General features: G+C 43.2%; 1 protein-coding gene across 1 annotated transcript in view; it reads right to left on the bottom strand.

The window, feature by feature from the left end:
• The window catches only part of WBP1L (WW domain binding protein 1 like), a 66,597-nt gene extending 52,145 nt beyond the window's left edge, over window positions 1-14,452 (bottom strand). The window contains exon 1 of the mRNA XM_038578654.1: window positions 14,284-14,452. Within this exon, the coding sequence (XP_038434582.1) occupies window positions 14,284-14,373 (90 nt within the window). The 5' untranslated portion in view covers window positions 14,374-14,452. The remainder of the gene's footprint in view (window positions 1-14,283) is intronic.
• Window positions 14,453-18,672: the final 4,220 nt, after the last annotated feature.

Below are 18,672 nucleotides of genomic sequence, written 5' to 3'. Positions count from 1 at the left end.
GAGTCTGCAGTCTTCTTCAAAATAACTTCACCAGGCACGAATGAAAGTGAAAGTGGATACAGACAAAAGAGGATAGGCCATGACAATAAAATGCTGAAGTTGAGTGATGGGGACATGGGGGTTTATTATACCATTCTCTTTATTTTTATTCTATATTTTAAATTTTTCCATAATACAGATATTCAAAGGATTCTGTCCTAAATAATGTCCGCTCTTGACCCAAAGGAATATTAAGCTTTACAGAGCCCTTGAAGGAACTAAGGAACACCAAAAGCTCAAGTGACAAAAATAAAAAAAGAATACACTGGGCTTCCCCCAAATGAAAAATGATTGTGCTTCAAAGAAAGAGCATGATCAAGAAAGTGAAAGACAAAACAAAACAAAAACCACCGCAAGGGAAAAATATTTGCTAATCATTTATCTGTTAAAGGACTCATAAAGCGTTCTTAATTGTGAGACTCCTCAGAAGCTTAACTGTAAAGCACACGCATCATGAGTCTTCAGGAGAGACAGTGGATTTCTTTGACCACATGGGCCTCTTATCGCAGAAATGGCTGCATCAAAGCCGTCTCTGGGTGACGTTGATAGAAGCAGCCAGCCAACTCAGAGAAGGTAAGCAACTGATTCCAGAGTCATGAGAATAGGTGGTAGCACAGGAGAATGCCAGAGCCCCAACAGAGTCTAGTCGAAAGGAAAACCCTCTGGACAGTCACTCACTGGAATTTCATGAGAAGATTTTGTCCCTTGTAGTCAGATAAGGGTCTTTAAAATGGGCAAAGATGGGACGTGTGGGTGGCTCAGTGCTTGAGCATCTGCCTTTGGCTCAGGACCTGATCCCAGGGTCCGAGATCGAGTCCCACATCAGGCTCCTTGCAGGGAGCCTGCTTCTTTCTCTGCCTATGTCTCTGCCTTTGTGTCTCTCATGAATAAATAAAATATTTTTAAAAAATAAAAATTAAAAAAATAAAATATTTTTTAAAAATAAAAATTAAAAAAATAAAATATTTTTTAAAAATTAAAATTAAAAAAATAAAATGGGCAAAGAATTGAACAGACTTTTTTTGTCCAAAGATACATGAGAACATGAGAAACGTTCAACATCATTTGTCATTAGGGAAACGCAAATCAAAACCACAATGAGGGTGCTGGGGTGGCTCAGCCGGTTAAGCATCTGCCTTCAGCTCAGGTCATGATCCCAGGGTTCTGGGATTGAGTCCCAAGCAGGGCTCTCTGCTCAACGGGGAGCCTGCTCCTCCTTCTCCCTCTGCCTGCTGCTTCCCCTGCTTGTGCTCTCTCTCTCTGTCAAATAAATAAAGTCTTTAAGAAAAAAACCCACAATGAGATACTACCTCATATCCATTATAATGGTTATAATAAAAAAGATAAATAATAAATGTTGGAGAGGATGTACAGAAATTGGAACCCTCATAATTGCTAGTGGGGAACATGGCATGGTACAGCCACTTTGGTAAACAGTCTGGCAATTCCTAAAAAAAAATAGACACAGAGTTATCACATGACCTTCTAGGTATATCCTAAGAAAATGAACACAGATATACTCACAAAAACTTGGATAATGTTCATAGCATTATTCCTAGTACCCCCAAAGTGATAACAGCCCAAATGTCTATGAGTTGACTGATGGATGAATAAAATATGTCATACCCATACAACAGAATATGAATGGAAGGGAAAAAAGTACCGGCACCAGCTACAACATGGATGAACCCTGAAAACACTATGTGAAGTAAAAGAAGCCAATCACAAAACAAACATGGTGTTAGGATTCTATTTACATGAAGTGTTCAGAATGGGAAAACCCACAGTGGCAGAAAGTAGAGGAGTGGTTGCCAGAAGCTGGGGTCTGGGAAGGGGAGGGCTCAGGAAGGGAACCCGCTAATTAATATAAGGTTGCTTTCAGGGCACCTGGGTGGTTCAGTGGTTGAGCAACTGCCTTCGGCTCAGGGCATGATCCTGGGGTCCTTGGGATCGAGTCCTGCATCGGGCTCCCTGCATAGAGCCTGCATCGGGCTCCCTGCATAGAGCCTGCTTCTCCCTCTGCCTCTCTCTGTCTCTCTCATGAATAAATAAATAATCTTTAAAAAAAAAATAGATAGGGGATCCCTGGGTGGCGCAGCGATTTAGTGCCTGCCTTTGGCCCAGGGCGCGATCCTGGAGACCCGGGATCGAATCCCACGTCGGGCTCCCGGTGCATGGAGCCTGCTTCTCCCTCTGCCTATGTCTCTGCCTCTCTCTCTCTCTCTCTCTCTCTCTCTCTCTCTCTCTGTGTGTGACTATCATAAATAAATAAAAATTTAAAAAAAATAGATATAGGGTTGCTTTCTGGGGTGATCAAAACGTTCTGAGATAGATAGGGGTGATGGTGGCCTAATCTTGTGAACATGCTAAAAACCAGTGCACTGCACACTCTGCAAGGGTGAACTTTACGGTATGTGAATTATCTCAATAACGCTGTTATTATTTTTAAAAAGCCTCAGAAAACATCCTCACCTCAGAACAGGAAGTACAGTATACATTGGTACAGGACACTGTGCCGAGAGCCGACAGACCTGCGTGTGGTCTAACACTATGGTCAGAATGGATGTCCAACCACAGCTCCCACGCCCAAGACAAGGTACACTTCTTTGCTGGTGATAACCTGACTCTTCCTCACTGGAGAGGGCACAGCGATGTACAGATCAGGGTAACAGTATATATATATTCTAACTTTAACTTAACCTGTTCTAAGAATAAACAATTTCCATACTTTATTATTAGAAAACAATTTCTGGAAAAACACCCCTCATCAGACTGCCAAGGGTGGTGAATATGGAAAGCGAGTCCACATGCCTCTGGACTAGGAGCTCACTAAAATATACTCTTAAATTCTTCCACTGGAAACAGATCTTGGGTCAGTCAGGAAATAAGGAAGTCTTAAGGCTTCCCAAAGCTTTAAAAAAAAAAAAAAAAAAAAGATAATTGTACAGGCTAACATTTACCAAGTAATTACTAGTGGCAGGCACTGTTCTAAGTGCTTTGTAAGTACTAACTCAATTAATCCTTACAATAACTCAATTAACCCAAACAATAACGCTATAAGCTAGGTGCTGTTATCCCATTTTACAGATGAGGATACTGAGTCAACCAATTAGCCTAAGATTATATGGAGGTAGTCTGGCTCCAGAGTCTACACTCTCACTGATGGTATTTCCAAGTATTCCTTCTTCTGGGATGACCACCACAGAAGGGTGGTTCATGAGACTTGTGTGCCACACAGCAACTGGCCAACAGTTCCAAGCCACCTGCCTGACATCTTCCAGGCATCCTACTAACCACATCCTTCAACACCTCAGCAGGCCACAGCTCCGCTTCCCTAGCTCCAGGCACACTGCCCTCCTCCTTCACAACAAAGGGAGCAACCTGGTTTGCAGACAGGGAGGAGACTTGAAGCTAAGCAGATCGAAGACGTAAATGGGTTTTTGAGAAAGAAAATGTGAGAAAGGCATGTGGAAATGTTCTCCACATGCCTGTGTTGAGTCAGAAGAAGGCACACCTTCAAGGATAAGCTGAAGGTACAGATGAAGACATGTTGCTTACACAATGTGTGGGGAAATGAGCCCCCAAATAGCCTATTGCTGGGGATGTACACTGATAAAACCACTTTGGAGAGCAATCTGGCACTATCCACCCCAAACTTCCAAAGTATATACCCCACAACCCCACAATCCCCAATTCTACTTCTAGGAACCCAGACTACAGAAATACATAGAACAATCAATGTTCACTATAACACAGTGTGAAATGGTAAAAACTCGGATACAATGTATATTCAGCTACCTAGCAGTAAATAAACCATGGTCTAAGGCAATAATAAGAAGAGGTTTTTTGTTGCTGTTTTTGGTTTTTTGTTTGTTCTTGCAATTCTATGCTCACTTCTGAATGCCATCCCTCTCCTTTTTTTTCCTCTTCTTAAGGCTTTCCTAAACTTTGTCAACTCTCCTTATGATTCTTTCACTGTTTACTAATTTTCCAAGTTTTTGGGGTTTTGATTAATATTATTCTTTCTTTTCTTTTTTTTTTAAGATTTCACTTATTTATTTGACAGGGAGAGAAAGAGTACAAGCAGGAGGAGCGGGAGTGGGAGAAGCAGGCTCCCCGCTGAGCAGGGAACCAGATGCAGTGCAGGGCTCAATACCAGCACCCTGGGATCACGACCTGAGCTGCAGGCAGATGCTTAACTGATTGAGCCACCGAGGTGCCCCAACATACAGGTGTTTAAAAAAAAAAATCAGAGGTACATATGCAATACAGAAAGAAGTCTACAAAGGATGAAAAACTGCATGTTGAAAAGTACCACATATAAATTATCCCAGTTTTGTTTTAAAACCAAATGAAAATTGGTACATCTGGGTGGCTCAGCGGTTGATCATCTGCCTTTGGCTCAGAGCATGATCCTGGCATCCTGATCGAGTCCCACACTGGGCTCCCTGAGAGAAGCCTGTTTCTCCCTCTGCCTATGTCTCTGCTTCTCTCTCTCTCTGTCTCTCACGAATAAATAAATCTTTTAAAAAAATGAAAAGAAAATAAAGAACCCTATCCATACCAACAATTTTATATTTACATATAGGAGTTACTTTCATATATATATATATATATATATATATATATATATATATATATGTATATAATGTTAAAACTAATATTTTATATATATATAAACATATATATGGGACTCCTGGGTGGCTCAGCGGTTGAGCATCTGCCTTTAGCTCAGGGCGTGATCCTGGAGTCCCGGGATCAAGTCCCACATTAGGCTTCCTGTATGGAGCCTGCTTCTCCCTCTGCCTGTGTCTCTGCCTCTCTCTGTGTGTGTCTCTCATGAATAAATAAATAAAATCTTAGAAAAAAAATCTTAGAAAAAAACAAATATATATACATATATGTTAAAACTAATACCATACCTATAAATATTCAGCATAAGCAGAAAACCCACCAAAAACACACACACCAAACCACAAACTTTCACTTTTTACTCTAAGCATGTCTGTCTATATTATTTATCATTGTATGAAGCGTGTGTTATTTGTGTGTAATTAAAAACTGACGTGAAAAGGTAAAAGGCACCTTAAAGCTCAAAGAAATGCAGCAATCAGGTCGAAGGAAGGAAAAGGAAAAGAAAGTCAGTAGATCAGGGGATCCCTGGATGGCTCTTGGTTTAGTGCCTTGCCTTTGGCCCAAGGCGTGAACCTGGAGTCCTGGGATGGAGTCCCTGCATGGAGCCTGCTTCTGCCTCTTCCTGTGTCTGCCTCTCTCTCTCTCTGTCTCTGTCTCTCATGAATAAATAAATAAAATCTTAAAAAAAAAAAAAAAGTCAGTAGATCTTGTGCCAAATCAGACTGGTACAGGTTTTCTGTTTTTCCCCAACAACCTGCAGACCCGGGCGCGGGGGGTGGGGGTGGGGGGGGGGGTGGGGGGGTGATTTGCATATTTAAAGACAAAGGACTCAAGTAAAAAGAAAGAACACAGGATGAACTTCTTACCCTAGTCAACTCTATATTCAAATCCCAAAGAGCTACAACACTCCAGTGTCAAAAGCCAAATATTAACCTTTTCTCCCAAATGAACCTCAAAGAGGGAAAAATCATTTAGATCTGATCAGTCAACTAAGTTGTGGTTTTCCTCTCATTTCTGTGTTTGGTTGGATTTTAATATAGCTGTCGTGAACGGCCAGGTGGAATTTTAGATAAGGAAGATAATTTCAGAAATGGAAAACAAAAAAGCAGCAGGTAGGATTTCGAAAAACCTGCATATTTTCTTCACAAAACGCATGCCTCTGACCTGCGAGAATGTGTAATGACACAGTGTTACAACATACAATCTGTCTTGCTTGATATTTAAAAATCAAAACAGGTGTGTTTTTATAGCTTTACTCTAGGATCCACCCTTCCAAGCTACAAATATTCTTGCAACGTCTTACATTCACTTTTACCTCTTCCAAAGCAAGTTCAAATTAAATTATTTAGAACATCTAAGATCATGAAACAAAACAGGCCAACGCACTCCTGACGGCATTGATGGCACCAGGAATGGACGATCCATAGCTCATCTATTTTTCCGCATAAGAAAGTATGGAAAGAAGAAAACCAAAAGTAAATAAATCCAAGCTATGGGAATGTAGCTGAGTAAGCGAGAGTATCAGAAAACCCCAGTCCATCCAACGTTGTGATCTCCAAGTCTGAGACCATGACCTACTTTAATTCCCACACTGGGAAAGCCCAGAATTGTATCGACAAGCCACATAATTCAATAGAACGAGATCTGTTTCTCCTTTCCTTACCTCCCAGATTGCAATGTTCTGGATTTATTGATTATTTGTTTGTGGTTTCCACATCACATGCATTTTTTTGGCCAGACTTTGCTCCACCTAGTGGAAATACAAAGGACGGCCCAACAGGGAGGTGCCCATAAGCCAGACCTCAGCCTGTTGTATACCACCAAGTAGACAGATCACGAAGACCCACTGTCACTGCTCCCTGTTACTCAGTAGCTGCTCTGACTGCCTGTGTGGTTATGGTAGAGTTGGTGGCCGTGGTGGTAACCACAATTGGGGTTACAGGGCAAAGAATGAATCCACATCATTGTACCACCTGGATCCTGATGGTCCCTCAAGAGTTAGTCCAACAGGAAAGCAAGAGATGCGATGCTCTCAGGTGAACCGATGGCCAGGCATTCAAAAGGCACTTGGAATTGTTAATCCAAAGTCATCTGAGATACCCACAGTATGCTTAAAGAATTGCCAGCTACCAAAAAAAGAAAAAGAAAAAGAAAAAGAAAAAGAAAAAGAAAAAAAAAGAAAGAAAGAAAAAGAAAAGAAAAGAATTGCCAGCTAGTGCACAAAATCCACAGATGTGCTGCATCATGGGGGCTTGAAAGAGAAGGCTTCTCCTGAGGTCACACAGCCACCCTAATCTAAGTTCCAGTCAGCCCACGGTGACCCTGAGAACACCGCATGGTTTCTGTAGGCTGAGTAAGTGACAACAAACCAATGTTTGTGGAGCTGAAAATGAGAGTAGATCCAAGATGTAGAATGGGGAAAGGAAAAAGTTCTAAGAACATGTCTTGGTTCAGATTGATTATGAGGCCATGGAGGACCCTGAGAAAAGAAAGTAACTGGCATCAGGCTTTCAACTGGGGTGAAAACAAACATGTTCTTAAAATGAAACCACAAGGGTAAACCAAAGAAAGAGGAAAGAAAGTTTAAGGCTGGGCGAATAAGGGAGGCTCATCTGCTTACTGAACCACAAACTAAAAAAAAAATTTTTTTCTCAAAAATGTTTTATGTTGCCTGACAAAGCCAGGCTGACTGGCAACATGTTAACAAATCTGAGAGTAATCAAGATTCAGGATATTAAAGCTTTCAACTGTCCCATCTAAAATTTGTTGTCAGAGGGTTACTTCATATACTTCACAATGTTATATTCTCTCTTCATAGGAAGGTTAACCTCAAACCCTGTGATGATCAGCATGAGCTGATATGGGAAGAGCAGGCACTGCTAAACCAGTGTCTGGCCACCTCCACACCACTGACATTTTGGACTAGACGATTCTTTGTTGTGGGAGGCTCTCCTTTGTGACGGGAGGTTTAGCAGCATCCCTGGCCCTGAGCTGTGACAACCAAAAATGTTTCCAGACACTGACAAATGTCCTCTGGAAGGGGCACAATTATCCCCAGTTGAGAACCACAATTCTAAACATATAGGTTCACCACAAACATTTCCTACAGGGACAAAATTAAACTCAGATATAGGACAGATTCAAGGAAATCATTCTCAAACTCCCCAAATTTCAGCTTCTGAACTCAATTTGAGAGCTGATACTGACTTATCAACAACCAAATCCACTCTGAGGACCACAAATAATAACTATTATTTGTGATATTATTTTGTGATAATTATATTTAATAGCCATTAAATGTATTCCAAGAGCTTTATATATATCTTTTCACCTCACAGCAAACCTATAAGGTACATACTATTATTGATTCCATTTTATAGATGAGGACACTGAGGCATAAAGAGGTCAACAACTTGCTTCTTCTACTTAGAAGAGTCAGGTTTGGATCTCAGGTGGTCTGCCCCTGGAGCCCACAACCTCACCACTGTGTTGGACTTACCCCACTATTCCTGCACCAGAAAGCTCTTAGATCTGCACTATTAAGTAGTCAGTGACCACATGTAGCTATTTAATTTAAATTAATTAAAATTAAATATCATACCAGCCTTGGAAAACAGTCTAGTGTCCCTTAAAAGGTTATATATAAAGTTACTATGTGACCCAGCAATTTCACCATGAAGTATACACCCAGGAGAAATGAAAACTTATGTCTACACAAAAAACTTGTACATGCATGTTCACAGCAGCATTATTCAAATTAGCCCAAAAGCAGAAATAGCCCAAATGCCCATCATTTGATGAATAGATAAATTAAATGTAGTACATTTATATGACTGAATGTTAACTAACTACAGAAAGGAATGAAATGCTGATATGTCAGCATGGATTAATCTTGGAAACATTATGCTAAGTGAAAGAAGCCAGTCACGGAGAACCACCTAGAGTATGATTCCATTTATAAGAAATGTCCAGAATAGGCAAATCCATAGAGATACAAAATAGATTAGTGGCTGCCAGGGGCTGCAGGAGGTGGGGATGGCATGGGGAGGGACTGCTAATGGCAATAGGGCTTCTTTCTAGGGTAATGAAAATTTCCTAAAATAACATAGTAGGGGCATCTGGGTGGTTCAGTCAGTTAGGTGTCTGATGCTTGATTTCAGCTCAAATCATGATCTCGGGGGTCCTCTGCGCTCAGCAGGGAGTCTGCTTGTCACTCTCCCTCTGCTTCTCCCCCTTATCCCTTGTGCTCTCCCTCTTGCACAAATAAATTCATTAAATCTTAAAAAACAAAACAAAAAAATAAAATTAGATAGTAGATGGTACACAATTCTGCGACCTACTAAAAAGTCATTTCACATACACTTTAAAAGGGTGAATCTACTGGCATGTTAATTATGTCTCAATACAGCTGTTATAAAAAACTAGATGTCACTAAAAATTCAGTTGCTCATCTATCCGAGTCACATTCCTAGTGCCAATAGTCACATGTGGCTAAGTGGTTAGTTACCAAAACAGACAGGGCAAATATAGGACATTTCTAACATCACAGAAAGTTCTACTGGACTGCACTGCTTGGATGAATGGATGAAAGGCCTCTTTACCATATAACCACAGCCTACCTTTCAAGTGTTTTCTACTTCTACCCTCCTCTACATACCCACATAGGAAGCTTCCACCACAGACTACATGCCACCTCCAAACACATCCTCCATTTTCACTTTTCCAGGCTGGAATTGACTTGTTTCCCTTCCCAACCTTTAAAGCCTGGCCCAAATGCCTCTTCTGTGAAGGTTTTCCTAAATCCCACCTTCCCCTGGTCAGAGCAGAATCAATTGTTCCCACTGTCCTTTGTTTGCACATCTGTGCCTCTGGGTTACAAATCATTATGCGTGTGATCTGTCTTTTCCAGCAGATTACCAGCTCCTTGAAAACAGAGGGATTCAGTTACTCAACTGAGGGCTCCCAGAGCCCACCTGCATTAACAGTCTGCTGCAGAGTGAACATTTCAGTAAATGATGGCTGAATTCTACTGAAAGGACTTCTGGAAACTCAAGGTGTTGATCTGAGACAACTTCTTTAAAAAAAAATTTATTTATTTATTTATTCATGAGAGACACACACAGAGAGAGAGGCAGAAACACAGGCAGAGGGAGAAGCAGGCTCCATGCAGGGAGCTCAATATGGGACTCGATCCCAGGACTCGAGGATCACGCCCCGAGTGGAAGGCAGATGCTTTAACCGCTGAGCCACCCAGGTATCCTGAGACAACTTCTCACTTTGGTTTATAAAACAGACTAAGAAAATGAGGGAAGGGGAATTAGAGTCTAGACATTCGATCTCCCACTTTTTGATGAGAAGAAATGATGCTAATCACACCAAAATGCTGTTTTTAAGAAGGAAGAGTGGAGTAGAGCTTCTGGACTGAAACCTGGGGCATACTTGGTAAGAGGAGGGGGCAGAGAGTATACTATTGAGAGACGAGGTAAGACAAAAATATCAGGAATTAGGACCCCCAACCAACTCAAAGTTTTAAGCGTGGCAGAGGAAAGGTAAGGACTGGATCTCTAGAGATTAAGCTGGGTGGCTTTAAAGAAAAAGACATCTCTACTAAAACGTTATTTTTTTTTAAAGATTTTATTTATTTATTCATGAGAGACACACATACACACAGAGAGAGAAAGAGAGAGAGAGGCAGAGACACAGGCAGACAGAGAAGCAGACTCCATGCAGGGAGCCTGACGTGGGACTCGATCCTGGGTCTCCAGGATCAGGCCCTGGACTGAAGGCAGCACTAAACCACTTAGCCACCCGGGCTGCCCCTAAAACGTTATTTTAAATAACATGGTCAGATTGTTCTAGTTGAATCTAACCAACAATAGAAAGAAACTCTATGTATCTCGATACTTACTTAACTAGAAGAGACAAATGCCAAGGGCTCACTGGCAACTCGACTACTTTTTTTTATTCTTTATGGATTTAAGGAATAACACCTGAGTCACAGTAAGGAGCGTTAAGTCTAAGTTCATAATCTCAGAAGTGAGCTAGGCTGATACCGTTTCTGGGCCAGAAATGATAGTTCCAGTGGAGAGCTGGTAACAGGGAAAGCAAGCCACTGTGTGTTATATAAATACGTATACCATATATTTCTGATATTAGATACGTATGTGTAGTATATAAAGATTGTATTTGATAAAGGCACTTCAAAGGGAAAAAATCACTGTAAGACTAGATCGGGCACGTTCAGGATGGTATGGCTGTAAACGAAAGCACAGTAAGACACCCACACCATGTTCAATACAGAATGAGTAGAGCAAGTCCTCCTCAATTCAGTTAGTTGAAAGTCCCTTGTTGAAATAAGGACAGTGAGTACCTGAAGTGCATCCTATGTCAAAATGGTCTCTGAATATTTTTCTTCTTCACTATTTTTTTAAATTTTTTTTTTATTTATTCATGATAGTCACACACAGAGAGAGAGAGAGAGAGGCAGAGACACAGGCAGAGGGAGAAGCAGGCTCCATGCACCGGGAGCCCGACGTGGGATTCGATTCCGGGTCTCCAGGATCGCGCCCCGGGCCAAAGGCAGGCGCTAAACCGCTGCGCCACCCAGGGATCCCACTATTTTTTTTTTTTTTAAGATTTTATTTATATATTTGAGAAGGAGAGGAGAGAGAGAGAGAATGAGAGTGCAGGAGCAGGGGGAGGGAAAAGCAGATTCCCGACTAAGCAGGGAGCCTAAGGCAGGGCTCAATCCCAGGATGCTGGGATCATGACCTGAGCCAAAGGCAGACACTTAACCGACTGAGCCACCCCGGTGCCCCTCTTCACAGATTTCACAGGCAAAAATCAACAAAAACCCAAACAAAACAAAAAACAAATTGACTAAACAGTGGTGGATTCAGAGTTAATAATTATATAGTAGCTTCCATTCCAAAGGTTAAAATTCAAAACACAAATGTCACTATAGATATCTAGTACTCATGGGCAGAAAGAGACAAGGGTACAAGGTGGGGATCGGAGCACTGGGTATGAGGGTGGTCGGGAAGAGGGAACCCACTCATTACGAAACGTTCTCTTCTCTGCAGGAACTGTAACCACATAATAGCTGCTGGTCAGTGCTAGCATCCATCCAAATGGAACAAAGTACAAAAGCCACCCTGTCCCCAAAATAAGTATTGGAAGTGCCAGAGAAATGATAAGAAAGCGGCCTATGATCGATAAACTGCAATTAGGGCATGACATTGAAGATCCCCTCCCATATCTTCTTGCCAACTCCAAAGCTTCTGTGACCTGCTGGCACCTCCACTTTCCATCCTTCCACTGCCAAAGAAGTGGATCTGGTTCCCACTGTCAACTCAGAGGCCCACCACTGTTCTTCCATTGGGGTGAAGCATCCACAAGCCCATGGCTCCGATCTCCTAAGGCTCCAATATTCTTAAATTAACCCTCTAGCAGTATTATTACTGGATATTGAGAACACCCTTTCTTTACCTAAATGTAGAAATAGATGCAAAGGCGAAGCAGTAAGTTTGTTCTATATTTTGTTCTGTCAACATCTATATATTTTTTAAGATTTATTTATTTATTTATTTTAGAGAGAGAGTAAGAGTGCACATTGGGGGAAGGGGGAGAGGGAGAGGGAGAGGAAGAGAGAATCTCCAGCAGACTCCTTGCTGAATGAGAAGCCTGACCAGGGGCTCAATCCCACAACCCAAGCTGAAATCAAAAGTCAGACACTCAACCAACTGAGCTACCCACGTGCCCCAACATCTGTACTTCTTAACTTTATCAGTCCTAAGGGTTCTGACTTTTCCAAGAAATAAAATTTATTTCTCCTGCCAGTTTATGATTTTAGCTAGGGAAAAGAACCCCAACAACATCTCCTTGATGCTAGCATTGACCAGCAGCTATTATTAAAATGGAAGGGTCCCAGCCCTACAAAAGGGAATATGTTGGGCCAGAAAATAAGCTCTAGTTCTTTCACATGCTATTTCAAATATACAGAAATAGATTCTGGTGGGGGAAACAGAGGATACTTCAACAGATAAATAACAAATTGTGGTACAGTCATACAGTGGAATACTATTCGGCCACAATAAAGGAATGAAGTACTGGCACCTGCTACAATGTAGATGAATCTCAAGAACATTATGTTAAGGGAAAGAACACGGACACAAAATATCACAAAGTGTAGGATTCCATTTATATACAATATCCTGAATAGGTAAATCCACAGAGACAGAAAACAGATTGGTGGCTGCCAGGATCTGGGGGAAAGGGAAATTAGGGAGGAACTGCTTACGGGGTAGGGGGTTTTCTTTTGAAGTGATGAAAATGTTTTGGAACTAGATGTAGTGGTTGCATAACATTGTGAATGTACAAAACACCACTGAGTTGTTCACTTTAAAGTGGTAAAATGGTTTTACATGGTTTCTGTCATACGAATATCGTTCCATTTTAAAAACTAATTTTTAAAAGAAAGGATACTAGGCGGGCAAAACAAGATGCAGATGTGAAAAGGCAGCCCATAAACTCCTAGGGAAAAGATAAGCATTTTTGCTGGAACTCTGCTTCTACTCTTGATCACAACGCAAAGTTCAAGCACCAAGCTGTACGGACTCTGCCATCAGCCGTGTGCGAAAGTGAGTGTGTGTGTCTATTCCCTTCTGAAAAGACAGGGAAGAGAACAGAAACTGAAGAAAATAGAATGGTAAAGCCTTGCCAAATGCAAGGGAAGGAGGGGTGATTCCCCCTACTGCACCCCACCCAACTTGGCACCAGGAGTAATGCTCCCATTAGGGTTTCGAAATGCCAGCCGGAGCTGGAATCAGCACAAGCAAGCTTCTCTGCCTGGATAAAAAGCAAGCCACCCAGCAAGAAAAGCTGGGGTGCTCCATTTGCTGCCCATATTGGCAGCAGCACCACCCTTTGCTCAAAAGCCCTGAACTGGCCTAGATCAGCATCAGTGGCTGGCTTTCCCAGGCCAGCCAGCCTAACAGCAAGAGCTTGTAATAGCTCCACTGTGCCCTCATCCTGAGGGGTCCCGATCCACTTCATCCCGCAGGCCTTCCAAGAGTCTGGCCTCCAACCTCTTGCCTCCAACACGTTAAAAATGGAGCCAAGATGCCCTCGGAACTTTTCCCCGTCCAGCTTGAAATAAATATCCTCTCAGCCCCTCCTCCGTCTCAGGCCAGCTCAACAGCCGCCGTACCCCTGCCCGCACACACGTACACACTGCATCACTCACTGCCTCGGAGACCCGCTGCCCGGGGGGACACGAACGCGCCCCCCGAGCCTCAGCCTCGCACCACTATCCAGGCAGTCATCCCAGCCACCTGACCTAACTGCCCTCTCAAAGGCCCCTCACTCGCTGAGCACCGCGCCTCCGCCACTTCCCTGACACCCAAACAGGTGTCCCCAGCTCAACACCGACGCCCCCCTCGAGCCTGTCCACGCCAGGCACGGGGGCCCCTCTCGGGACCCCTCAACTCCTGGCAGCAGCACTCCTCCGGCCCCCTCCAGCCAGGCAGCGACGCCGTCTTCAGCCCCCTCCAGCCAGGCCTCGACGACCCCCAGGCCCCCAGGCTGGCCCGGACGCCCCCTCCCCCTTACCTGCGGGGGTTCAGCCCTGGCTGACAGGGGGCTGGGCAGCGCCTGGAGGAGCAGGAGCGCCATGCCACCCAGGAGCCTTCTCCTCTCCATCCCCCTCCTGCTCCTGCTCCTCCGCCACGGCGCCGCCACCTCCCTCCTCCTCCTCCCTCTCCTCCTCTTCCCTCTTCTTCCTTCTTCCCTTCTTTTCCTGTTTCACTCTCCCCTCCCGCTTCCGGCTCTGCTCCACCCCGCCCCAGCCCAAACACCCTCCCACACCCCGGGCAGGCTCTCCAGTTCCAGCCCTTCGTGGGCCCCTGCCCTTCTCCCATTGACCAAAATAGCTGTCGATCAAATAGAAGTTCCGCCCCCCCGTGAAGACGGAAGACCGGAGGGATCTAGCCAATGAAAAGTGGGAGGAAGCCGGGCCATCTTGAGTGCGGCATGGTGGTGTAAATGCCTCCCACGCCACCGAGAGTGGCGGAAGTAGCTCCGATCGGGGGCGGGGCCACTTGGTACGAGCGTTGACAAGCCTCTAATCCGGGTGCCGCCATCTTGAGCGTGGCGGAAGTAGTAGATTGCCGCACTTCAGCAAAGAAAGGGAAGGGGTAAAGTGATTCTAAAGAGCGTCAGAAAAGAGATTGTGTTTTAGAAGGTAACAGGCGCTCCTTAAGAAGAAAACAACTGCAGTCTAAAAAATCTTTTGACGTCTTTGCTTTGAAGCGCAGCCCTGGTACCAGGGTCCCTCTCCGTGGTCTCAAGACGCCCGAGTGGTAGTTTAAGGTTAATTTGAATTCTACGAAATAGTAGCTTTACCTGAGGCATGGTGCTGTGTCACCCCAAGTCTCGGGAACAAAATTCTGTTGATTCCACCTTAGAAACAGATCTGAAATCCACTCCCATTGTTTCCATCCACATATCTCATCTTGCAAAATATAAAATTTTTTAATTAACTTATTTATTTATGATAGTCATCAGAGAGCGAGAGAGAGGCAGAGACACAGGCAGAGGGAGAAGCAGGCTCCATGCACCGGGAGCCCGACGTGGGATTCGATCCCGGGTCTCCAGGATCGCGCCCTGGGCCAAAGGCAGGCGCCAAACCGCTGCGCCACCCAGGGATCCCCTCATCTTGCAAAATATAAACGGCCTCCCCTGCTGGCCCTAGTTGCCAAGCCTTCCCTCTCAATTCCTGCTGCGCTCCCCAGCAAGGGTGTTCTAGACGAAGCCAAACATCATTGTCTTAAGGCTATCTCTCTTAAAATACTAAAACTACCTAGGGCATATGTAGTCCAATCTCCTCAATATGGTCCTCTCTTGTGTCCTGATCCTTGCCTCCTCCTTTTTATCTCATAAACTTCCGCCACTACGTTTTCCCACACTTACACCAAACACTTAAGAGATCCCCAGTGTGCTGCGCTATAGTACACATTGCCATATAGTTCTCTGTTTATAAACTCCTAGCTCCCCCCCCCCCCACCGCCCTTGTTTCTTCTGGAATCTCATAACACTAACACACATTATATCTGATCTATAATATCTGCCTGGCTGACGCCTCCCGCTAAATCTGCAGCTTCTTGTATAGCACAGCAAGTCTTACTCTTTTTTTTTTTTTTTTTTTTTTTTTTGAGAAATCCCTACAACATCCTGTACAAGGCCCAACCACGAGCCCAACAATGTTGGTAAAGTAAATGAACAAATGAAGACCTAGGCTGGAGAAGCCAGATGCCTGTAGCTGCCAATTTCCTCTCAAAATCCTGCCAAACCATTTTGCAGGTTGGCCTAGTCTAGCCCATAGCTGAGCCCAGAGGGAGTTTGTTCTTGGCTTAAATGGTGGCAAAGTAGAAAACAGGTAAAAGTGAAGAATTTGGCCCTGTCCTCAGTTTAAGAACGTCCACAGTTGGGCAGCCCCGGTGGCGCAGCGGTTTAGCGCCGCCTGCAGCTCAGGGCATGATCCTGGAGACCCTGGAGCAAATCCTACGTCAGGCTCTCTGCATGGAGCCCGCTTCTCCCTCTGCCTGTGTCTCTGCCTCTCATTCTCTCTCTGTGTGTCTCTATGAATAAATAAATAAAAAATCTTAAAAAAAAAAAAGGATGTCCATAGTTTTGCCTCTTCTTGATCCTGCTTTCCCAAGTGTTACAAAAGGTGACAAGTATTTTTGCCAATCTCAAAAGCCTTAGAAATTCATTCATCCAATCAAGCTCCTTAGGGAAGAAATAAAGATTCAGTATTAGGCAAGGGCCAAACTACTTTCATAACACAGGGTGTCAGTCCTGGCCTCAATTTTTTCTAAGTCCTCCTATGTAAAAGCCAGGTATTATCATCATTAGGAAACCCCAATAGTTTCAACTTAACAAACACAGGATGTTTTAGCCTAACTTCCCTTCCTTTCTTTACCTGAGAGCTTAAACTGAGCCACTGGATGGGACAAACACTAAAGCCTGCCCAGTCTGGATTAGTACTTCCCAGACAAAGTCATTTGAGTCACCCTAACCACCTTGCTTTCCACATCTCACAGGTGCCAACTCAAAGAAAGCAGAGAGGTCTTACGAAATGGAACTGAGATACAGTTTGAATTAGTGTGTTTTAAAGTGCCTCTAAACTATAGCCACCACATATTCCAGACTTTTCCAAAAGAGCCATTGTCTATAAAGGGAGGAGGAATGCTAGAATGATTTAGGAGCTGGGTAGGAAAGGAGAAGGTTGTCAATTCTCAAAAGAACATCAGTGTGGGGGCGCCTGTATGGTTCAGTGGGTTATGTGTCTGCCTTCCGCTCAGACTGTAATCCCAGGATCCTGGGATTGAGCCCCTAGTTGAGCTCCCTGCTTGATGGGGTGTCTGTTTCATCCTCTGCCCCCTGCTCCTGCTCTCTCTCTCTCTCTCTCTCAAATAAATAAAATCTTTAAAGAATCAGTTTGGAAACGTTTCCAAGCTCTGCTAGCTCTGGTAATGTTTGTCCTATTTGTCTTTGGAAATGCATTAAGCTGAAGCCAGATCTCCTACCCTAAGAAAACTAGCTCAATGACACAGTTTTCTGCTAGAAATCAGCTAAAATCAAATTGCACATGTTACAGCATGGATAAACTTTGAAAATATTATGCTAAATGAAAGAAACCAGACACAAAAGACTACACATTGCGTGGATTTCTTTTACATGAAAAGTACAGAATAGGTTAATCTATAGAGGCAGAAAGTAGATTAGGGGTTTTGGTGGGTTTTGGTGGGTTGAAGGGGATGGAGAGAGACTGCCAAAGGGTACAGAGTTTCTTTGGGGAGTACTAAAAGTATTCTGAAATTAGTGATGAGGATTACAACGTTGTGAATATACTAAAAAAAAAATGCTGAATTATATACACTTTAAAAAGATGAATTTATGTTATATGAATTATATTTTAATCTTGAAAAATAGGGAGAAAATTAAATTGCAGCCAGAACCGTGGCCTCAGGGAAGAGGCTCTTTTTCTTTAAAGCAGTTCTTTTTTTTAAATTTACTTTATTTTATTATTTTATTTTATTTTATTTTATTTTATTTTATTTTATTTTATTTATTCATAGACACACACAGAGAGAGACAGAGACACAGAGGGAGAAGCAGGCTCCATGCAGGGAGCCCGATGTGGGACTCGCCCGATGTGGGACTCGATCTCCAGGATCACACCCCAGGCTGCAGGCAGCGCCAAACCGCTGCGACACCGGGGCTGCCCTAGAGCAGTTGTTCTTGAAGTGTGCTCCCCAGGCTAATAGAAACCACATCACTGGGCAATTACTAGAAATGCACATTCTCAGGTTCCACCGCAGACCTACATAATAAATTCTGGGGATGGGGTACCACATTTTTTTTTTCATTTTGATTCCAGTTAACATACAGTGTTATGTTAGTTTCAGGTATACAACATAGTGATTCAACAATTCTATACATTACTTAGTGCTCATCATGGTATGTGTATTCTTAATCCCCTTCACTTATTTCACCCATCTCCCACTCACCTCCTTTCTAGTAACCATCAGTTTGTTTTCTGTATTTAAGAATGTTTTTTTGTTTTGTTTTGTCTCCTTTTTTTTTGTTGCTCATTGATTTTGGTTCTTAAATTCTATATGTAAAATCATGGTATTTTTCTTTCTCTGACTTATTTCACTTAGCATTATACTCTCTAGATCCATCCATGTTGTGCAAATGACAAGATTTCATTTTGTTTTATGGCTGTGTAATATTCACTTGCATATATATACTTCATCTTCTTTATCCATTCACCTCTTCATGGATATTTGGACTGCTTCCATAATTTGGTTATTGTAAATAATGCTGCAATAAACATAGGGGTGCATATATCTTTTTGAATTAGTGTTTTTGGGGACACTTGGGTGGCTCAGCGGTTGAGCATCTGCCTTTGGCTCAGGGCGTGATCCTGAAGTT

This window comes from Canis lupus, chromosome 28 (genome assembly GCF_011100685.1).
Source record: "Canis lupus familiaris isolate Mischka breed German Shepherd chromosome 28, alternate assembly UU_Cfam_GSD_1.0, whole genome shotgun sequence".
NCBI lineage: Eukaryota > Metazoa > Chordata > Mammalia > Carnivora > Canidae > Canis > Canis lupus.
The sequence above is the reverse complement of the archived record's forward strand: the minus strand, read 5'-3'. Positions and strand labels throughout refer to the sequence as shown.